Here is a 23,511-nt window from a genome sequence, read left to right on the forward strand (position 1 = left end):
CAGAGTTTAACATCTCCCCACCAGTGTGCTACTTTGCCAGTGATACCACCAAAGGACCAGGAAAATCAGGGACTTGCTGCTCTGCATTCATATATAGATGTTTGCAAATGATGTGGGAACGCCTGTGCCTGCTTAGAAAACAAGCACTGGAGAGCAAATAAATCCCTTACCCGGTTGTCCTCTTGAATCTCCCAGTCACTGGAGAAGCTCAACACATGCTGCGCCTGCGAGCAGTTAGAAAACTGGAAAAGGCTGGCAAACATCCTTCTGTTCTCCTGGGTGTCCGGGAAAATCGCCTCCTGGAAGTTGACTCCGTGCGGCAGGAGGATGTAGTTCTCATCCATTCTGAAACACAAATTGCACGGGCAGCCCGCTGTGAGGCTGAACGCTGCCTTCTCTCCCGCAGAAGCCACCCATCAGACTTCAGCCTGGCTCAACAAGTGCCACCAAAGTCGCACAGACAGACTTTTAGCCGGCACGCGGCTCTTGGCTCTCCTGCAACTTAGCTGCCAAGATGGCAATTTCCACCACGGAGGACTGGGCCAGGTGGCAGCAGTAAGGACCTAACAGGCTCCTGCCACCCTGCAGGCATCAATGAACCCCCAGGAATGAGGCAAATCTGTATTTTGGCCCACGGTTCCTACTGAATTTGCATCTCTTTGCCCTTGACCCTGGAGTTTAAGTACTTCTTCAAACAGTCAATAAATAACTTGCGTAAAACGTGTTTAAAGATATTGCTACAGACTAAGCACTAGACAGCATCAAACTGTGTTTCGTTACACACCCAGTGCAAGAATATACCAAGTATTTCCAAACAAGCCAGTGAGTAGTATTTTGCAAATGCTCTTGGATTGAAAGGTCATGGCGATGGCTCTGTTCCCACATTGTGGTTTATTTTCTTATTCTTTCAATGAGCCCAAAGTCATGATTTGCCTGGGACTCAGGCGAGCCGAGAGAAAGCTATCGGGTGAGTATTTGGGGATGGTTTTTAAGCTCCCATGCCAAATTTCGTCGAACGGGCGCTGGCCCCTCTCCAGCACCGTGACCGTCCCGCCGTAAAAACAAAAGCAGCACCCAGGAGGTACTCAACAGCAGCTCCCCGTACAGCCGCCCGGCAGTGCTGGAATATTATGGGCTTGGGGTGAGTTTTTTTTTCCCCCCCGATGAATTTGTGGGTGGATGGAGCCAACGCTCCCGGGCAGGAGCGGGCGCGCATCCCCCGGCCCGCGGAGCTGCCCCGGAGCCGGGATACCGACCCTTCCCATCCCGGGGACCCCCCTTCTCCCGGGACTCACCGGAGGAAGAAGAAATAAGCGTAGCCCTGCATGACGGTGTGCGAGTGGCAGGAGAAGTAGCCGAGGCCGGTGAGGTTGAGGCGGGAGCCGGCGGGCACCTCCAGCATGCTGCCCCACGCCTGGTCGCACAGCAGCTCGATCTCGGCCGAATAAAAGAGCCCCCCCGCTCCCTGCTGGGGGCCGGCGGGGGGGCCCCTCTGCCAGGGCAGGTAGTTGTAGGCTCCGTAGGGGTCGGGGTGCAGCGCCAGCACCTTCGCGTAGACGATGATCGCCGCCAGCTCGGCTCGGCAGCCCTCGCTCAGCGGTCGCCACTCGGCTGGCAACTGGCAACCCCCCCCGCCGCCCGCTCGCCCCCCCAGCCCCAGACCCAAGCCCAGCAGCAGCAGCGGCAGCAGCCGCGGCGGAGGCGGCATCGCGGGCGGCTCCGCGGCCGGGCCGGGGCCGCGGCGGGCGGGCAGGGGAGGGGGGCGAGGGGGGTCGGAGGTGGAGAAGAGGGGGGACACGGAGACACGGCCCGGAGCCGCTGCGGGCTGCCCCGGAGGCTGCGGGGGACGGGGGGGGCTGGGGGAGAGGTGCGAAAGGGCCGGGGGGAGAAGGAGGTGCGGGGCGGGGGGGGGGGGGGGAAGTGGAGGGTGGCAGGAGGCAGGTAGCCAAAGGGCCGAGATCTAAGCAGGCAGGGGTGCAGAGGGGCAGGGGGTGCAGAGGGGCAGAGATGCGAGGAGCAGAGATGCAAAGGGGAGGGATGGGAATAAGGCAGAGATGGGAAGGGGGCAGAGAGGCAAAGGGGAGGGATGTAAATGAGAGAGGTGCAAAGGGGGAGGTGAAAAGGGAGGGATACAAAGGGGAGGGATGCAAAGGCAGAGTTGCAACGAGGAGGAATGCAAAAGGAAGAGGTGGACAGGACAACCACTGCAAAGAGGAGAGATGTAAGAGAGCAGAGATGCCGAGGGCAAGCACACCTCGGGCTGGGGGAGCTGCTGCCGGGCACCCCCTGGCCCCCGGGCGGGCACTGGCGGCACCCGGGGCCCTGGGAGGCGGAGGGGTGGCTCGTAGGGCTCTGGAAGTGCGAGGGTCCCAGTGGAGCAGGGGGCTGTGCGCAGCTCCTGCTGGGAAAGAAGAGCTTGGGAAAGCGAAGATGCGTGTGTGGGGAAGCTTGTAACCCTGGTCACCCACTTCTCCCACTTCTGATGAAGATGGAGAAAAACTTGCAAGTGGAGGAGAGCAGCTCTTCCCAGCAGCCTGCAACCGTTTTTCAAAATGCGTCTGGTGAGCAAGGTAAAAATAAAAAGCCAGCTCTCGATATATTTTTGTTTCCCACCGCTTCCTCCTAGAACTGGCTGAGGCAGCTTCGGGCTTCTCCAGCTTTTTGGCAGATGGCTCAGGGACTGACCCTCTCCCCGCATACGAACTGCTGTGGAGCTTCTCCCGAGGATCCCCGGGGGCCCCGCACCACTCACAGCCCAAAATAGCCCCTTTCTATTTCAGTATTCTCTTTTTCCCACATCTGATCTCACTGGGGGTAAGAGTCAGGAATGGGCATGGGACCCTTAAAAACTTTTGTTAGAATATGAACATCATGGAGACATGGTCCCACCTAAATGTCTCCCTAACTGTGATGGTTACTGAAAGTTTGACAGCATGTCCTGGCTGGTTCTTTTAATCTCATCCTCCGTCTGTCTGTCTGTCTGTCTCCATCTGCCTCCCCAGTCCTCTACAAGGACTAGGAGCTCTTGGGAGCAGAAGGTGCCTTTTTCTTCCATGTTCATGCTGTGCCCGGTGCAGGGGGGTCCTCGTGCATGACTGGTGTTCGAAATAATATGCAAAATAATGAATCCTCAGTTAAATAATGCTGAGCCAAGTTCATGACAGTGAGACAAGACTTCTTCTGTGACAAGTGTCTCCCCCTGGAATAGTTTCATCAGACTCAGCTGTGTGCAGAAAATGGGCTGAAGACTTTAACAAAGGTAATATTCATATTTCATGATGGCATGGTCCCACAATGTATTTCAGCATAGCTTTACGCAAGAACAGCAAAGTTGGTTCTTGCTAAAACAGAAACAGACTTCCATGTTTTTTTCCCCCTAACAAAAACTCCAGAATGACAGATAGAGCTTTTCTAACTTCGTTTCTTTTATAGTCTGTTTCTTGAAGATCAACAAACTGCTTCACAGCTTCCAGGAAAAAAGCTTAAAGGACAATCCTGAAAAGAATTTTTTGAAGAAAATATCCTCAGGAAATCGGGAAATCCCAACAGACCAACAAGCTCAATGTTTTTTACTGTTAACCATCAGGAAAAACTGCTTTTGCTTTGGAAACTGAAGGGACTAAACTGTGGTAGGGAAGGTTTCAGAGCCTCATTCAGTACTTTTTAGATACAGAAATAAGAACTAAGGAGGAAAACAAAGAATTGAGGCTGTTGTTGACTTCAGACAAGGCTGGGGCATCCTGGAGGCATTTTGCACAATCCAGTGTACATGGAGGCCTTGGTACGAACCTCATAGACAGGTTTCTGTTGAGAAAAAGTGCTTCAAGACATAGGTGAAGACATGGGGGTCATGTGAAGAAGGAGAGAAGTGCTGCAAGCGACAGGAGAGATGTTCAACCCATCCAAGGTGGTCTCTCCATGGTCTCTCCATGGTCCCTCCAAGTGGTACGACTGGCATCAGAGCCTGGCAGCTTCAGCAGCATGAATCTCATGTTGGGGGTGGGCAGCAACATACAGGTATGTTATTACTCTAGCACGCTGCTGAGGAGGTAGAGCCCCAAGAAGCTGATGAGACGTTTGTAACCATAGGTTGGTTGATTTTGTCCTGGGAACCAAATTCTTAGCCTGTGTGAAACGCAATTGCTATTTCTTCTGTGTATACATACAAGATTGATACCTTCTGGGTAGAAGAGCCTCATATTTAAGGTTCATCTCTGTTTACTGTGTGTTGCAAGTGAGTAATGGTCAACTGTCCTCAAAACACCTTGGAAATATCTAATCTAAGCTGTGATCTGTTCTGCTATTCCTCACATTTCGATTAGCCACCACGTAGCAGCTGGGAAAGACGACAAGGTGAGAAAGGGAGGGACGCGGGCAGCTCATACCCAAAATATGGATGTGTCTTTCCTTAATGCTACCATTAGTAGTCTAAATTAAACTGCTTATATTTGGCGAGAGTGTTTGAATCAGTGAGTCATCTCAGAAAACACAACAGCATTTGCTGGCGTACACTGGCTCTGGGTGATGCTCTCCAACTCTCTTTTTGGTGGTGATTACCCAAGTGTGGAAGCAATTAATTAATGTTCTTTGGAATTTCCCTATCATCCTGCAGAGTGGTTGTGTCGGTGTTTTGAGGATACAGCAGGAGTCCATGGAGCTGACTTCAGAGCTGAATGAGCTGAAAGGAGGTCTTGGCCATAACTGGAGGAGACGCAGCAGGTATGCAAGTCTTCACGTAAAAATAATAATAGCTCTCACTTGAAAGTGCCTGATTTCCTTGTTCTTTTCCATTTGTGTTTGCTGGTGCTGTGCCCAGTGCCATTGTAAGGGCTCGGGGTGGCTCGTCGTCTCCCATGCCCTCTGCGAGATGTCCCCAGCTGAGACCTCTCCCTGTCAGGAGGCTCTCCGAAGATTCATCCCTGCGTGACCTTTCCTTCCCATCCCAACAAGCTGGTCCCTTGGGCTATTTGCTGTTTGAGTTCATTAGCAACTTTCAGATCAATATTTTAGTAAAGAATTAGAACTGTCTACATTCACATCACAGCGTATAACATGATTTTGCTCTTAAATTTCTCTCCACAGAAGCACTGTCAAATTTCTTCTCTCTTCCTTCATTTCTGAGGTAGTGAAAAGTAGAAGGAGCATCTGAATCTGTTCCAGGGCTCCTTTCCCTTCCAGCTCTGGATAACAACGAATTAGTGACATGAAGTAAGGATTTAGAAACCCTCCCTGGAGATCGCATCCTTTTAGACCTGTGTTTGCTGTTTCTCTGCAGGGATCCACCAGCTGATCTGAGACGTTCTTCAATGCAGCGTGAATACTTTTGTGCTGTGAACCGAGCGTGGGTCTGACGAGTGCAGTAGCCAAAACCAGCTAATCGCAGGAGCATCAATAGAGCCAATTACCGCTTAGGCTGTGCTTTCAGCCACTCAAGCATGTGCCACAGTTATTCACTCACTTCCTCCAGTTAGACAGGCTTGTAGACTTTGAGACAGGCTTGTAGACTTTGAGACAGGCTTGTGTTTTCCCAGGCAGGAGCTCTTCCTTTTCTTCCACGCGTCTTTACAGATATTTAAACCAAAGGTTTCTCCCTCCTGGCTGTGTCATTTTCTTTACTGTTTCTGTGGCAATGCGGGTGATTTAAGTCTTTTAATAAAACATAGCTCTGCTCTGTTTCTCTCTCTGCCTTTAAAGTACTGACAGAGTTGAGTGTTAGTCCAGGTATCAAACAAGAGAGCACCGTGCTCGGAGTCTGGCTGCCTTTCTGATGGGTGTAGGTGATCTGAAACCTCAGCCCAGCTGTCTTTCATTTATATATCTGCAGTGATTCCTTTGTTGTCCAGGGTACAAAATATCAAACCCAGATTTCTTTCCCCCTGCCCACCCATCTTTAAACTGGGCGACCTACAAAAACGAATATTTGGCTGTGTTAGTGTCCCCACAGGAAGAGATGTTTTTGTTACCTTCTTCTCTCTGTGCTTCTCTAATCTGAGTAATTCTTCTCATAGTTTGACATTTGGTCCATTGTATTTACCTATTTTTGTACCAATGTCTGTGCTGGGTGATTCCTATTGGAAAAAAACATATTCCCTGGCCAAAGTTCCCTGTAGTTCTTTATGTTTCTTTCTTCCGAAGAGCAATTATGACCATGAAGAAACAGGATCTGTCTTTGGCGATCAGCTGGGAATACACTGCTGCCTCAAAGAGTTTGCAAAGATTTACTTTATGCACAGCAGTAAAAAGACTTTCTGTAATACCATTTAGAATTTGAATGGAAAAGTGAGTGGAAGGATCAAAGAGTTGGTATGGATGGAGATCTTTGCCTACACCTTCATTGTATCTTGCTGCCCTTTCTTGTCCCCTTTGGCCTTTACCCTTCCCCACTGTCCGTCTTCCCCATCCTGCCCTCACTGTGCCCACAGGGTCCTGCTCTCCTCTCCCTCTGCCCCGGTCTCTGACAAATCTCACCTATTTAAATGCAGTTTCCTTTGGTTATGGACCTCTGTCCTGTTAGGTGTGTCCTCCTACCCAAACTCCCATCTCAGCCTGGCTCCCTAACACCTGGGGACATTTGGCTCTCATCTCAGATCCATCGTGGCTGAAGGGGAACTGTTATTCTCATTCCAAGTGACCCTTTCTCACTTTTTCAGTCACTGGCACTATCACCTCCTCTTATCCATCACTTGGGCTTACAACCTGGATGTCATCCTCGCCTTAGATTTTCCTCTCTATTCTCAAGGTCGTGTAGACACTTCCCGCATAGCTTCCTCATAAGAAGGACACAGACCTGTTGGAGCGAGTCCAGAGGAAGGCCATGAAGGTGATCAGAGGGCTGGAGCACCTCTCCTATGAAGACAGGCTAAGGGAGTTGGGGTTGTTCAGCCTGAAGAAGAGAAGGCTCCAGGGAAACCTTATTGCAGCCTTCCAGTACCTGAAGGGGACCTACAAGAAAGCTGGAGAGGGACTTTTTACAAGGGAGCATAGTGATAGGACAAGGGGTAATGGCTTTAAACTGTAAGAGGGTAGATTTAGATTAGATATAAGGAAGAAATTCTTCACTGTGAGGGTGGTGAGGCACTGGAACAGGTTGCTCAGAGAAGTTCTGGGTGCCCCATCCCTGGAAGTGTTCAAGGCCAGGTTGGATGGGGCTTTGAGCAACCTGGTGTAGTGAAAGGTGTCCCTGCCCATGGCAGGGGGGTTGGAACCAGATGATCTTTATGTCCCTTCCAACCCAAACCATTCTATGATTCTCCCAGACATGGCCTTTCCTACCCTTTACACAACCAAGATGGTGTGCAGGCTCTTTTCTCTCATGTTTTGAGTCCTGCAGCATCTTTTCCTGGGCAGACCCAGCCTTCACCCACCATTGTCCACCCAACTTGTTGCGGTTTGTCTAGCCCATCACTACTGATCACATTCACTGGCCATCTTTTCCCTGGGCTCCCTTGGAAGCATCCACCCCTTGCTTCATGCCAGGCTCTTACAGAAGAGCTCTGAGGCTCTGCGTTTCCGCAGCATCTGGCTCATGAGCCATGACGGGAGGTCCAAGAATAAGAATAGCAACAACGTGCAAGCTGATTCCAGCCCAAGACAGCGGAGGCCAGAAGTTGCCGCGCTCAGAAGTCTGTTCATAAATCAATGTGAAATGCGCTGTCTGAGCGTAGCTCCCAGTAGACACACATCTGCATAACACATACCACTGACACAACTGGTGATGGGAAAAATATCTAAACATATCATTCCCACAGCTGTGGAGGAATGAATAAAGATGTCTAGTTCCCCTGTCCCTGGGGTGAACCCTGGTCCAGGTAAATGCACTTCTTATAAATCAGAGGTTTTAAAGGCAGAGGGACAATTAGGAAAGTCTAATCTGACCACACTGTCTAGAAGATGTCACCCAGGGACTCCTGTGTCAAGATCATAACTGAATTTTAAAGAAGAAAGCAGAAGACAGACATCCAACCCTCACTTTAAAATCTCAGATGATGGAGAAGCTCACCGCTTCGTGAGTTGTTCCAATGCTAAAATCTTGTGCTTTTTCCCATTCTAGATTTGCCTAGCTTCAGGTTCCACCCACGGGATCATGTTGTCCTGTTGTCTCCTACTTGAAAAAAAAACCCTCTTATTAGAAATCCTCACCCAGTTTTGGCATTTATAATCCACTGATCAAGCATTCCCTCGAATAAACTGAATACAAACAATTTCTTTTACTCAGTGGTAGGATGATCAGACTATCAGTCACTGTTGTAGCTTAATTTGCCCCAGATTTTCAACATCCTTTACTCCTGCAGAGACCAGAGATAAACACTGGATTGTAGAGACTGGTCTCCAAAGAGCCAGGAAGATGGTAGCACCACCACTCCTATTTGGTTTTCTGCTCCTTCATCCAAGAACTACCTTTATTCTGCTAGCCAGCATTACACAAGTATGGAGCAATTTGCATTGGTCACTCCTGAAGAAAAATTGTATTTGCAAAGCACAGTGTGCATTTCAACCCTAGCTCAGCCAAGTGAAGGCAATTCTGGCCTGGTTTTGGGCCAGAGCAATCACCCCTCCTGCACCCAGTCACTCACACTGGGTGTCTTCAGCTGCAGGATCACAGGGGAGTGATGAAGAAAGTGATGCTGTACGTGTCTGAGTCCTAATGCAGCAGCGATGTTGTAGGACTTTGGCTTCTTGTCTGGAAATGAAAAGATGGAGATGTGAAATGTTTTGCCTTTACTTTAATAGCTCAAGTTTTCTGGATTTTTATCCTGTCCCTCCTATGCTTTCAAAGAGTTGAATCTGTTTTAATTTTTGAATCCCAGCTGCAGGTAACATGTTTGACACTGTCTTTTTCTAAAGAGAATTTAGTGCTGCTAAACGGTACCAGATTGCCAGGGCTGACTTCTCTCTGCGCCCCCGGCAGAAGAGCAGGGGGACAAACCTGAGCTGGGGAAGGGGTTGCCTTTCAAAAGGGCCAAGACGCTCCCAAACCAAAGCCTGCTCTGTCTTTGCTGAGTGCAGAGATGGTGTGCAGGTAGGTCCAGCAGAGGCAGGTCATCAGAGACAACACCTCTCCCTGTGCAGCCTTCCAGTCTGCAGGAATCACCTTACCTTTCCTTCATCACTCAGAAACCAGCATCTGACCTCAGAGGATCTTGTGTAGAGCCTAGATGGTAATGAGAATCATGACTCTCATTACTGACTGAGCAGGAACGGGCATGCATGTCCAGAAGGTTGCATGGCCCTGACTTGGTACAGTCCCATGCAGACCAACTTTTCTTCTTGAAGTTTGCCTGGATAAAATGAAAAGGGAAGAAAGGCATCTTATAATGACAGATCTTGGCACCACGTATAGTTAATGCAGTTGAACTCACACTCTGTTCAGTTTTCACAACTGGGTTCCTACTCTGATGAGTTAATTCCCTTTGATGTCCCTTCTGTCCCCTCCCTGCTTTCCTTGAGTCTAAAATAACCCAACTGTCCATCTTGCTTATGAAATTACTGAACTTCCAAGAGAACACAAAGTGCTCTCACATGAGGATTTGGGATTAAACCTCTCTTGTTTATGTTAAACATAACATCTTAATTCTTCCACTGCTGGAGGGCAAATGAGTCTCCACAACCCCAAAGAAACCTTCTTTCAAGCCCTATAGCAAGGGTCAGTGTGAGTTGTTTCACATTACAGATGTTCTTTCCGGTAATGTTGTCGCATGGTATATGACAGTTCTCTTAAAAAACACCTTTATGCAATTTAAAGTGTTTTTACTTAAATATTTTCTATTGTAAGACAACATATGCTTAATTTTCAGCACATTTCTCTTCTCTCAAGCTGCATTAACCAGTGGAGTACTTGTCTTTTTTCCAGGGATGTGGCAAGGAACACAACTGCCTGCCATCCACGTCTCATCCAACACCCAAGGAGCTCTGGAGTTGGAGGGGGGAATCCCACTGAACTGGCAGTTCCCTGAACTGGGTTTGACTCCAGCCTCCTGGCTCTGGGAGCACGTGTACCTTCTGTACAGATGTGTGTGCACATCTGGAGGGGCAGACCTGTGGGAAAGAGGGGCAAGGCAGCATAGATTACTGACTGGTAGATTACTGTAGATTACTACAGGGGTGAGAAATGCCCCTGCACCCCATGAAGTCCCACAGATGAAGGGAATAGGAAATAACATGAGGGATGAGGCAGACACAGCGATGCAGAGCCCAAGAGAAAACCAGAGACAGAGGGGGAAAGGCAGAGGAATTGGGAGGAAAAGCAAGAAAAAGACTCAGGACAGGAGAGAAGGGGCAGTGAGGGAAGTAACTGGTCAAGGGAAATTTTAGGCAAAGAATGAATGAATGAAAGAATTAAGAAGTTTGGAATTTAACTTATTGAACATCATACGGTAACACTACTGAAATAGGGACAAGAAAGGAAAAAAAGGAGCAACTAGAACTCTTTTTTTTTTTATGTGGCCACTGATTGGAAGTGTCCAATATAACCACCATCAGAGACACCTGCTTTTCCCCACAGGAACTATCAGCCCTTCTGTAAAACCAGCTTTTGCTCAGCAGTCTCACACTGGCCAGCTTGCATCGCCTCTTGTCTTGCAGAAATCTGGCCTTAACATGAGTGTCATGCTGTGCCTCTCTGCTGGTCCCCGTGCCCCTGACCTGCCTGCAGCTGGAGAGCTGCCCTCCTTCCTCTGCCTGCCTTCCCCACCACGGCCCCGCCATCACCCCCGCTTTTGTCTCACGAGCATCCCCACATCTACTTCCATTTCTGGGCCATTTAAATGAAGCACCAAGAGAAGGAGAGAGGTGGGATTTCTTGTCTACGGTGGCTTTATAAGCGATGTCCCAGACAGTGAGGGCTCATAGCCTTCCCATCAATGTTCATCAACACTCACATGAGATGTGCCCGCTCCCCACAAACCACCTATGCCCCAACGACCAGGCAGTGAATTTCTCTTTAACTGCTACTGAGAGCATTTAGACAAACTTCACAAAATGGCTCAAGGACCTGCTCCATTAGCATATGGGCTCTGTATTTTTCTGTGTCTTGAGCAGGTCTTGTTCTTCTCTGGTATGCTTTTGAATAGGGCTTTCCAGGTCTTTGACACAGTCACTGTGTTCACAGAGCAGCTGACATGAAAGCACATCCTCCTTGCCATTGTGCAGGAGGTTTATTTGCGTTTTGGAAACTGCCCTCAGCAAAGGATAATAAAACTACACTTAACCCAGTTATTTAACCCAAGCTTGTGGCCAAGGTAGTGAAATGGGCCCTGATCCAGCTCCCTCACTGGAGATTTGTCCCTCCTTTCATGGCAATCAGCTGGCTTGTTGCTGAGGAAAACTGTCCTCCTGACTCAGGGGAATTTCTTCCCCCAGGAGCTGGGTTAGCAATACCACCAACATTAATGAGGGATTCACTTGGATACCGGTGATGCTGGCCATGCTGCTGGTGGGTAACTGTTGGTCATTTAGTCCTGCTCCCGACTTCTTTGGCAATGAGATGCTCCCACGCACCGTCAGCATCGCCAAAGAGGAAACACCTCTACCCCTGAACCTGCCTTTGCTGAGTGAAATGCATCCATGCAACTCGCTGATAACCCACTGGGAGAGGCCGACTGCTATGCTGCTGCGCAGTGGATGGGTGCATTTGCATGCACGCAGCAGCCAGCGCAAGGTCATACGTCAAGACCAGGACAGCTGTCCCCTGGCCACCACGTCAGGGGCTGATGACACATGTACAAGGCAGGTGGTGTTGGAGCCAGAAAAGGCTACAAAATCCAGCAGCAGCCTCAGCAAATGATTTGCTGGATTATATTGCCTGTCAGCAAAGTTGACTGGCTCCTCCTTGGATTGCATTAACTGTTCGGGCTGAAACACCACATTTTGCATGTTTATCTTGGGTAGATTTCTGTGGAAAATATGTCAATGGTCTCTTCACCAGGGAGGAGTTTTGCTTGTGTTGAAGACTGTGCTCCTATGAGTAGAGGCAAGATCTTCGTATCTGGCTGAAAGGTGCGGATGGTCCTTCTCTGATTTACTGGAAGGGTAAGAATAACCAATTAACCGATTAACCTTCTCTGATTAACTGGAAGGGAAAGATTTGGGGACCAAAAAGCCAAGCCTGGTAGGTCACAGGGGTACCAGCTTCTTACTACATAAAGGGATTGTGGATTCACATCCATTAACGTGTTTGTGGCACTCAGATAACGTGGAGACAGGAATTACAGGAAAGCCTGTATAGGTGTTAATAGTTCTACCTCTCAAGTTCTGCCTCTCAAATCCTTAATGATTCAAGGACAGGGGATTTCAGGACATTTGCACACTGAGCAGTGAAGATAAAACATAACTGCTCTCTAGAAGGGCACAGTCCAAACTGCCGCTCAGGGCTCACCACCCTGAACGAAGGCTTAGGAGACAGCAGATGTTCTTGTGCTACTGAAGATTTACCATTACTCATTTGCGTCTGTGTGCATGTAGCACTTGTTGAGACACCAGGAAAAACCATCTCCAATGCAATAATTAGAGAAGAGCTGCCTTTTGCAAACACCATGCTAAAAACCCTGCCGTGCAGAGGCTCGCTGGAGCTGGGTGCAGGCACAGCCTGAGGCCTTGCAGGAGTTTGAAACACTTAGGAGGGGCTTTCACAATGTAGACGGCCCAAAGAAATTGTCCTCACTGCTTGGAGGGCCATCCGATTCCAGGAGTTATTGGGAATAAGAGTACAAAGTCACTTGCAGCCCCTCCATCCTCTTACTGTGGGTTCGCTGCGGAGGTTCAGCTCCGAGCCTTGCCTGCTGCACAGGTGATAACATAACCATAAGGGGAAGGAAAATATCTCTTTCACAGAGATGTATGTTAATCTCCAGTTCTGACTAAATATATCCCAGCTGCTAGGAACAGCTGTGAAAGATTTTTTTTCTTTGCCTTTTTCAAGTGTGATGCATTCCTCCTCTTCACCATCCCCTCTTGAAGGGGGGAAGAAGAGCATCGGATAAAAGCCTTGCTCCAGGGCAAGAAAAGATCCAAACTGCAGCTTTGCATAAATCTGTCACTTTGATTCCCCTGAGAACAACTGCAAACTTGAAAAATGGCATAGTGAAGCAGGCACAGGTGTTAACTCCTCTTTTTTCAATTGGTAAAAGAAACAGGGAGAAAAAGTTGCCGCGAACAGCCCCCAGAACATGATTTCTTTCACTCAGCTTTAAGCTTCGTTACCTCTTCCAGGACTATCTCTGTGTTGATAAAAATCTTATTTCTAAACCAGAAAGGAAATGGGGAAATTGCCCTGTATCGGTATCTGCTGCAAAATCCATATTAACCACCCTTTGCTGCTTCTGCTGTTTTAGTCTCTCCCTGGAACAATTTCTGAGGGGGTTTTTGCCCTGTCTCTCACTTTTAAATGCTAATGCATCAAAGATTTGCTGGGTTTGGCTCAGGGGTGGGAGGGCAGCCTCTGCAGAGGCTCAGTGATGTCTTTCACCCCAGGGTCAGCTTTGTATCCTGCATTAAATTTGGCTCTTTTCCTTGAAACAAAGAAAACACTGTTGTTGCAAACACTTCTCCTCTCCTCAATTCTGGCACTTTCACCCCAAATGCTTCAGCAACAAGTGGCCAGATTTCACTCCGGTGAGCGGAGGCGGCTGTGGAGGCCGAGTTCTTCTCTGCTGGGGCCCAGGACGGCGATGCCCTGGTCGCATCCCAGGAGGACTGACAGCACCAAGGAAGCCTGGAGGCAGGGGCTGCCCCGAGATGGGTGGAAGGCAGGCGAACCACCCGCATCGGGGGCGTGCGGCAGGGCCCCCCACGCCGGCAGGGATGGCACAGGCACCCCTTGCCCTGCCTGGGGCTCCTCTCACCCCCAGCCACCCCATGCAGACGCGGGCTGGCTGCAGCCCCGCTCCACACCCCTACCTTTGTCCCTTAATCTTTCATGCTCTCATTAAGCAGGAGGGGTTTTTGTTAAGGCTCCATTGTAAAGAAGGAAATTGCTTTTGCCACTGCAGTCCCAAGCGCTGTACCTCTCTCAGGCAATTAGACCTTTATCAGGCTCTATGCTGCAGAGATAAGGTTTGCTGAATATGTGTTGGCTGACACAGACTGACACAAACATATAGCTTAAATAACGTACGTGAAATGCTTTTAAGTCCTATTTTTTCTTCTTTTGAGGCTGGTTTTTTGTTTGCTTGTTTAAGTCCTTGCCCAGTTCATTGGTGAAACTCTATTTGCAGTAAATGAAGTGAAAATATTTGGCACTGTGTTGGGTACCACTAGTCACAGTGTCTAAGCCTGGCAAGCTGCTCTCTCCAGGCGCGATGGACTCGGTGACCACTTCTCTCCTGTGACTGTCTCAGGAGCACAACCTGATGGGACCGGAGAACCCACCAGACTGCTCACCGCTTTCTCGCACTGAACCACCCCAGGACTCACGGTGCTGAGCCAGGAGACGTGGCTCTCGCTTTGACATCGGGGGAAGCTGCCCACACCGGGACAGTTCTAATCCTACTCAGCTGTAACCTGAGAGTATATGGAAAATGGTTTACCCACCGGGGTAGTTTTGCATTTCAGTGCTGCGCTGCTTGTGTTGGAAGCCAAATTAATAATAAGGTTTGGCCAAGTTCTGCATAGGTTGAAAGCTGACTTTTTGCTCAGCTTCTGTCTGACAAAGAGCAAGATTTCGGCATCCCCATCAGCAGCTTTGCTTCTGGGGTTGTCGTTCCCATTCCAGCAAACAAGCCATGGGTGGCTTGCCTCCAGATTGAGGATACCTGTGGGTCTTGTGAGTTGTGGCAGGAGGGTTACATGGGGTTGGGTTTAAATAGATGAAAAGTCAGAATTTGTGACATTTTTGCAGCCTATGCAATTAATTCGTAACGACAGAGCTAGCATTAATTCCACCACTGCAGTACATGGCTGTGCCTGGGGACACGCAGAAGTTCAAGCTAATGTACAGCTCTGCCCATTGCGTGGTGACATGGATCACACTCAGTCATACCAAGAGTTGTGCTGGACTTTGCTTGGAGTTTCTCATTTCAATAACCTACCAACCCTCACTGAAATCAACAGGAGGCTGAAACTGATGTTTTTAATGTGAGTTGGGTTGGCTGTTGAAACCCAACATTATTTGAGATCATCTCTCTTAGGTTCTCCCTCTGAGATCCAAGAAATTTACTATGGACAACTGCTATCATATGTAGATATGATGAAGATATGATATGGTTAATACTCCATTGTTCAGATCAGAGTTCAGATCTCTCTTAAGCAAAAGACCTTTTTCTATCCAATATCCAGAAGTGCCAGAAGACAACACCCGGAGAAGAGTCCTTGGTTCTTAAAATCACTTCCCTCTTGGTTCACCTTTCCTTCATGGCATTTGAAAAGGTGACGAGTCCTGCATGGATTGCAAATTGCAGAATGTTTCCTGAAAGGCAACAGAAATGCACCGAAAGACAGTAAAACCAAGCGGGCCCAGCAGGTAGGGACTTGGACTCGGGACACCAGAGTGTAATTCCTTTTTCTGCCACTGGCTTCCGGTGACACTTCGGGTGAGTCACCAAAGGCCAAATACTTAAAAATATGAGTCTCCATCCCGTTGTATCCCAGATTCCCATTTGTAACTAGGGATAACACCATTTTCTTTGATCACAGTGGTGTGGTGAAGCAGAGATCCTGGAGTATCATGATACCAGAGTAATGGGGACTACATGAATAAAGCTCATGTTGTAGGGAAGACTACTAACAAAGAATTCATAACTAGCAACTCGAGGAAAAGAAATACAGCAGCAAAACGTTCAGAATTGCTAACTGTGTGTTTAAGATTTGGGAAAATGCCTAGAGCTGCAAGTAGGTGCCAGAGAAATTAATTACGATAATAAAACTTCTGGGAAGAGGTGGAAATGCTGGAATGATCAAATCATGTGTCATAATGAGGCACATTTTCTGTCTTCTTGGTAACAGAGAGCTGCAAGGAATGTGTGTGTTGCCTCCAGAAATGTTAGAGGCCGGGATGTCACTCTCTCAGAAACAAAACAGACAAGAACTGAAAGGAAAAAAAAAAAGAAGAAAAAGAAAATAAAAGCCAAACCAAACAAATGCCTCACAGGTCACGATGCAGCAGCCAGAGCTTTGAAAGACAGCCAGGGGAAATTCCCTGAGAAGCTTCACTCTGCTCAGGTAGGAATTTCTTGCCCTTAACCTTTGTTTGGGATCAGCTGAATCATGTTATACGGTCTTATTTTTCCCTCCAGCCGTACACCTCCAGTCTGCACGCATCCGAGTGGATTACCAGGGACAAACAAGTCTCTACTCTTCCTTTCTTTCCTCTGGCCCTCATGTTCATGGTTGGAGCTTCTTTTCCAAAGGGCAGTGGGCAGAACCCACGAGACCAGAAGTGCTTGCTGCAGCGGAGAGCCATGCGATTGCTCCTTCACTGACATATTTAAGGGCAACGTTTGACAAATTGCTGCTCATTGCAAAAAAATAGCCATGAAAACCCAGTTCTGATGGCAAGTTGGCAGCACAATTACCTAAACTCTCTGTATAGAAACTCCAGGTCACTGGTGATTGTTTCAGGTTGTGCTGTTTCAAGATTAATTAATTGCCTCCTGGGTTTCCCTTGGCTCTGTAAGGCTTTTCCTGGATTCACACGTACTGCCAGCTGCTGCACAGAAAGCCAGTGGGGAAAGATAAGGCTGGGAAAGGAGATACAGATGGGCCCTGTCTAGCAAAGCTTTGGTTTCGTTGGCTTCTGAACATCCCGATCTCTCTGTGTGATGTGTGCGCTTGACCCCTTGACCAGACTGGTGGTGGTTTGGTGCAGGCTCCAGAGGATGTAAAGGCCTGAGCTGTAGCCAGGCCATGAACTCCTCTAGTTTCAATCTGTTCTCTGAAAACCCACAAAGGAGCAGAGAGACACAGTGAGCATCAATGCATACAAGCTTGGCACACCGATCATGCGATTAACACATGAATAGTGGGTGGCTTTTCCAAGACTCATTTATCAAGGAACAAAGAAAGTTGTGGGTACAAGGAGTCTCCTGCATACCTTTCCTATGGCATGCAATTTGACTACAAGCCAACCACTTTATCCTATAAATATGACAGCCTAAGTGAGCCTTCTCTGAGCTCTCCCTGCTAGGCAGCGTGGCTGCATGGCAGTGATCTCCCCTTGAGCTGGGACATCTCTCAAGGTTGCTCCTTGAAGCAGAGAGACCCTTTACCAATGACAGATCTTTGCTAAGCAGCCGATAGTGTGCACAACCTTGTAGTATGGTAACTTTGACTTTGTCTTGGTAACTCTGATTGCATGCTGAATTGATGCTAATGAAACATTGCATAAACTTTGCATGTACAATCCCTTAGACATAAGCTGTTGTCCAACTCTGAGATTAAGTTTGGAGCTAGATGCCCTTAAGCTCCATCAGGAGTTTAGAAAGCAAGGGGGTCTACTCTGAACCTCATGACTCAACGGGATGGTCTTGCTTACTCTTTGCAACTCTGGTCTCTCTGTGAATCATTCTAACATGAGCGTAACTCAATCTTCCTTTTTATGATTCTTCCATGCAGTAATTAATAGAGTGAACCTTGCCACCAAACTTTGTTAAGTCGCACCTTTACAACATCATATTAAAACCACTTTTGCTAATACCTTTGTCGGTGATTCCTTAAGCATTCTAAATCACCTATTTGCAACAAATTGGTGTAGTTGGCAGGATCCTAAATCAGGATTCACGACACTCCATGCTGCAGCTCTTGTTGTGCTGCAGGCCATTTAAAAGAAATAATAAAAAAAACCATATTGTAAGCCATGAAAATGAAAGGCTTTGATCTTGCTCTGCTGTTTGGGAGAAAGGCTGCAAACTCCACCCTGCTGAAAGGCAGCATTAGCTGAGTTTCTTGGAAACTCACTCTTACAGGCTTCATCCAAACTACAAACTGGGTCCACAACTGCAGCTTGTGTTGTCCTTTTAAAGGAAGATTTGATACACAGTAGTGGGATTCCCACACACACCAGTACAGAAGGTTTTCTTGATTCTTATCCCTTACAGAAATGGCATGTAATTTTTATTCCTTATAGAAATGGCATGCAATTCTCTATGGAATAATTGCATCACGTGGCTTGTCCTCAACACGGCACCCAAAAGCCCTGACGTGGTGAGTGTTCAGCATCATCCCAGAGTGTCCCAGTCCTGGTGGATGCTCCCATCCCTCAGCAATATTTAAACACATTTAAATAAGGCTGTCTGCCCCCTCACACTACTTGGGATTCAAAGCACTTTTCCTGGATGCTCTGCAGAAGGATCCCTGGAGATTCCATGAAAGAAAGGAAATCTTTACATTGTATTTTCTGTCTGTTGGCTCCGCGGTGATGCTATCATGTATCTCCTGGATTGCTGACGTCTTGGCATTAATTCTCATTGGATTTCTTTGCCAGCTATATCCTCATGTCTCAGATATGATTTATGCCTTTACTGACAAGTCCATAAATAGACAGTCTACCCCATTAAAACAAGACTACCCCTCAGAGAAGCCCCCTGTTGTCAATATTTATAAGTGAGTTTGATCTAGAGATTCCAAACCCCAGTATTTTCAAAGAAGACACCACACAGGCAATTTCCATCTGTAAACTCCACAAGCCGCTGGGGTGGTATGACAATCTGATGTGCCACCCTACTGCTCCCCTTCCTGATGGTTTACTGGGATTAAGAGACCCTGTCCCTTGACCACTGTGCGATTTCACCAGGGGTGTTAGAAGTTTATTGCAGCCTTTTCCAGAGATGACAGCATTTCAGCAAGGGGATGCTGTGGAGCATCATATTCTAGTGGGGTTCTAACCCTGCATTGCGAAGGTATCCAAATGCCCTTCAGAAATGCCTCCAGCAGCGTGCCTATCATTTGCCACATGTGTTTATGGCCTTTTTTTTTTTTTACTCCCCAAGTTAAAAGCTATTCTTTGTCAGGGTCTTTTCTTTTTCATGTATTTTATATGATCAGCTCTCAATAAGTGCACCATTTAAGCTTTAGGATGAAACTGGAAAGAGCACTCAGACCCCTGGAGACTTCACTCCTACAAACTAAAGTTGCTTTCAGACCATTCTGCCTGATTGCATCCTGATACCAAATGACTCGAGAGAGCAATCCTTACTCACTTCTGCTGCTCTTTTGGTGGGAACCATGACAGCACAGCACAGGGGAGAGCCGGCTGTTTGGCTTTTTTTTATTTTGGTGTTTTTATCCCATTATCCACCTCAGTCTGCACCTAATTCTCAGATATGTTAGCTCAAGCTAGGAGGTAACTGCTCTGATTTCAAGTGAGATGGGGTTTACTCAGCTGGCTGCCTGCTTTGCTCAATTATTAATGGTGGAGAACGATTGATTTTGCCTCCCTGAGCTTAGTGGCAAACAAGTGCTGAAAAATAGAAGTGGCAAGCGAAGGAACTAGGAAAAAACAGCATCTGCTTCCAACGCTGTTCAGTCATCTGAAATCCAAGTGGCCCATGAATTACGTTAACCTGTGAAAAGTCATTCCCACAGAAGTTACTTTTTCCTTCTCAAATAGTTACTTTCACCCGACATATTCTTCATTTCCCAGGTTCAAGGATGAGTTGTTTTGGGGCAATGGCTCTGGGCAAATTACACCTTCATGTGAGCTGGCTGCAGCCTAGGAAGCTCTTTGAGATTTGGTATGTAGATATCGCACTGAAGCGCTTACAGGCAAAATGAGTTACAAAACCAAAGTGATATATTAGCCCAGCTCTCACTCTCAAACACAATCCCAAATGTAATTTACTGGCTACAGTCTCAGGCAGCCTGAAATCTTAGATGACCCCTTGCTTTCACAGAATAAAGCAGAGAAAACGCCTCTTACGAAGTTTACCTTCATGAGCTCTCCCCACCCCAGCCCTAAGCTACCCCATAGCCTACCCAAAAATCCTCCAGGACCCTAAAGCACCCTCCAACATGGTCTCTCTGCTCTGGGACACATTACTGCTGCCAAAATCCCCCATGCCCAGCTGGGACTCCAGCAGCAGCTGTGTTGGAGTCTAGCTTTGGCTTCGAGGAGGAACTACTGGGGTTTTTAAAGAGATTTGTACTAAATCCCCACCCAGAGCACAGCCTATAAACAGAGGGGGTGGTTTCAGAGGGAAAGTTACCAGGTCAAGAAAAAATCTTTGCAGAAGTCAGAACTGCATGCCATGTATAGATCAACAGGGTTTTACCATGATATCAGGAGGAGCCCAGCTCCTATAGCGATGCACTATAGAAAAAAGTGCAAGTAGAAGCAATCCCTCAGACGGAAACCCTGTTGGGAATGGTGCCAGGTCTTAGTGATATTTGACCCTGGGCTTGATTCAGATTTTGCCACAGGTCCCTTTTCTGGGGAAGAATGGGCTAAACCAAAGCAATGAGACCCGAACAGGAACTCTGTCATTTGGGCCCTACTCTGATATCGTAATGCTAATAAATGCATAAGACAAAAATAATATGTCAAACTAATAATATCTTAAATGAATATCCAAACCCTTCAGCAAGAGTAGATCCGTAAAAATCATTACATTTCCTTCCCTTTTCAGTGCCTCTTGCACAAATAACCCCCTTTTAATAGACAGAAGCTATGATGTAATGCAATCAAACACAAGCCTGACTTTTCTTTCTCTGCAGTGTACGCGGTTGAGGCCAGGTACCCCTTCTCCTTTGTACCTTCTAACCCAGCGGCCAGCCAGAAGAATCAGGCAGCCAGGGAGAAAGGAAAGAGATTAAAGGAAATGGCTGCAAGTGAAACAGTGAGCACCGCAGGAATGACTGCAAAGAAGCTGCCTGAGGTCCCGTTCAGGTCTCCATCATGTCCTGTGCAACTCTGTTCACCTCAGGGGAGCTCAGCAAACAGAAGTGACCACATGTGTTTACTGCCTGTACACCGTATTCTCCAATAATCTACCCAAAGAAAACAATATTTCTTTGGACAAGGAAGCAAAAGAACAAGTAAGTGAAGAAGGGGGGAAAAAATAAAACACATATAAAGCAAGCATCAGCTTTGAGGCTACAACCTATGGGTTAACAAGATCTTTTAATAGGTTGTTTCTCTGTCCTCACAGAACTCAGCATGTCTAGAAACACATTTTTTATAGCTGGCTTTCTATAACATCAGCTTGTTCTCATCTCTGTAACTAGTTTATTGCAGCTATGATAATAATTGATCAACTTGTAAACCTGATTATAAAGTCTGCTCCCTCATTTGCTTTGTTACTTGGCTGGCTCTCACTTTTGAAAGCAGCAAGGATTTACAGTGGTGGCTGTCTGCGGCATCCATCCCCTCCCTGGCTTGCCAGAAGCACAGTCTGGCTCCCATGGAGTGGCTGAGGATGTCTGGTTACAGACCTTCCAGCCATTAACCCCACCTGGATCCGGTCCTAGCTGAAAAGAGAATATCGCAGTTGTGGAGGGAGTCAGAAGGGCTGGCAGAGGGGAAGAAATGCCTCTGCCTTGTATTCTAGCATCCCGCGGTCCTCATGGGTCACACTTGTGAGATACTGAACTACGCAGAAGCAGATGCCCTTCAAACAGCCCTCTGGATCTTACGATACTGCCTAAGGTACCTGGAGGACAAAGATAGACAATATATTAAGCAGGAGATATCTGAGAGGGACTGCTTGCTACTGGGGACATCCACAGGCTATCCCTTGAGAAATCCAGTCTGAATCACCCCCAGCAGAGTTGACAGGCAGAAACAGGATTCAACAAAGGGTTTGACATCTGGATATTAGCCTGCATCTTGTCAGGAAGCTGGACCTGATTTCTGCATGCACCAATGTCTCTCCCTTTAATACCCAGGTACATCCTTCTGTGAAGAAAACAGATGGTTACTGTGCTGCCTGGCTGTGCCGTAAGGAACTTATGTGGTGCCAAAGCCATTTTTTATCATCTCATTGGAAATGCTGAAATGGGTTGGAAATTCCAGACTGTGAGTACTGAGAAATGATGTTTTCTCAGTGAAGAGAGTACCAGGACAAGAAAAAAGTGCTATGCCATTTCTCTGCAGCACTGTTCTTCAGCCCTCAGTGGGGAAACCCTGGAGTTGGGTAGCTCAGGAGCCAAGTCCTGTGCTCCGGGGTGACAGGGAAATCCCACCTGAAGGGCCGACGCCAGCTGCAGCCTGGTTGAGTGGTTGGACCCGTCACGCAAGACAAAGAGAGGAAGACATTTTTTTCCTGACACAATGTAGAGTCTTAGGTGCCAAGGCACCTAAACAAATCAAATGAGCTAGCCCATGCCATTCCATGAGGCTCTGCATAGTTCGAGTTAGGAAGCACTATTACAGCCACGTTGTCATACACAAACCCTAAATTAAGACAATTTATTTCCGCATGGGGGGAATTCACCACGCACATGCGTACCTAAGAGAGATGAGCTAGATGTCCAATGTCAACTGGCCTTGCAAGTAACAGGTGCTTTAATTTAATTACCACTGCTTGAAAACCCAAATCAAAGTCTCTGTGGATGAAAAACATGGCAATTGACTGACATAAAAATCCTTAACTTTCTAAGCCAAGATGTCCATTTAGAGCTGAAACAAGTATAGAAATCATTGCCATGATAACTAGATTAATCTTTCCTCTCAAGGACATGAGGTATCCAACTAAGAAAGACTAGCAGCAATAATTACTTGACTTGAATAAAGTAAGTGTATGTATTAAGTGCATTTCAGCAAAATACACTGATTTTTATACATACCACTAGTGGTAATAATAGTGGTTAACAAATCAGAAGCATTGTTTCATGTCCTAAGGCGCTTGAGAAGCACTAAGAAATTAAGGATTTGCTAATAAATAGTGGTGAATAAACAGAAATCACAGGAGGATTTTAAGAAGTTTGAATAAGCTACAGAAATCAATGGAAGATAAATGAGAACCCAAAGAAATCTGGTTTATATTAAAAATCCCTAAAAACAATAATGTAACATGGTCTGGGTGAAATGAGGTCAGCATGTCTCTTTCCAGAACTGAACAGATGTGCCCACAATGCAGAACCCACCAAAACAGAGGTCCTTTTCTCGGGGAATTCGGGACAGATATCGATGGCGACTCTGGCAAAGGCGCGTCATGCCAAGAAGCAGATCCCAAAGATGAGACTAACACGAGGATGAGAGAAAACGTCAATAAAATGGTCAGAACATAAATATCCAGGTATATTAGCCTAACATCCTTCTCCAGTTCTACTTTTATGGAGATACTTGAAATCGTAATGAATAAATAAAATCCTGCTGCTTCAGAAGGGGAAATCCGTGATCAAAGAGTTCTTTCAAGGTGCCACTAAAATTAAGGCATTAAATTTATGCTTGTACTGAAGCACATAATCAGCTATTTAACCAGCTCTGGGCTTTGCTCACTAGCAGCACTGTCTTTGATTCATTTTAGTGTTGTGTCTTAAGGTTCAAACCTACAAAACACCAACTTCACTTAAGAAGTGCTGAGCGCCCTCAGCTGTCTGAAAAGCAGTTCGTTTTCTGCCACAATTTCAAGCCTGTGTTTACTG

General features: G+C 47.1%; 1 protein-coding gene and 1 long non-coding RNA gene across 8 annotated transcripts in view; one reads left to right on the forward strand and one right to left on the reverse strand.

The window, feature by feature from the left end:
* Positions 1–1,927, reverse strand: part of CCDC3 (coiled-coil domain containing 3) — a 43,531-nt gene extending 41,604 nt beyond the window's left edge. Inside the window, exons 1-2 of the mRNA XM_009467282.2 lie at positions 1,296–1,927; positions 171–345 (exon numbers count right to left, since the gene is read on the reverse strand). Of these exons, the coding sequence (XP_009465557.2) occupies positions 171–345; positions 1,296–1,708 (588 nt within the window). The 5' untranslated portion in view covers positions 1,709–1,927. The remainder of the gene's footprint in view (positions 1–170; positions 346–1,295) is intronic.
* A 247-nt stretch (positions 1,928–2,174) lies between these two features.
* Positions 2,175–23,234, forward strand: LOC148054492 (uncharacterized). Of its 7 annotated transcripts, XR_015706605.1 has the most exons (11): positions 2,176–2,221; positions 2,489–2,570; positions 3,003–3,259; positions 3,433–4,017; positions 4,613–4,719; positions 9,851–12,027; positions 14,334–15,454; positions 15,937–16,152; positions 19,571–19,661; positions 20,641–20,961; positions 21,811–23,234. It is a non-coding gene; the product is annotated as an uncharacterized LOC148054492 (long non-coding RNA). The 7 variants fall into 7 exon arrangements; XR_015706602.1 differs by having other exon boundaries at positions 2,175–3,259; positions 9,851–10,788; positions 11,924–12,027; XR_015706600.1 differs by having other exon boundaries at positions 2,175–2,570.
* Positions 23,235–23,511: the final 277 nt, after the last annotated feature.

Source organism: Nipponia nippon, unplaced genomic scaffold (genome assembly GCF_047370975.1).
Source record: "Nipponia nippon isolate SJK-2023a ecotype South Korea unplaced genomic scaffold, ASM4737097v1 scaffold_3, whole genome shotgun sequence".
Classification (NCBI taxonomy): domain Eukaryota; kingdom Metazoa; phylum Chordata; class Aves; order Pelecaniformes; family Threskiornithidae; genus Nipponia; species Nipponia nippon.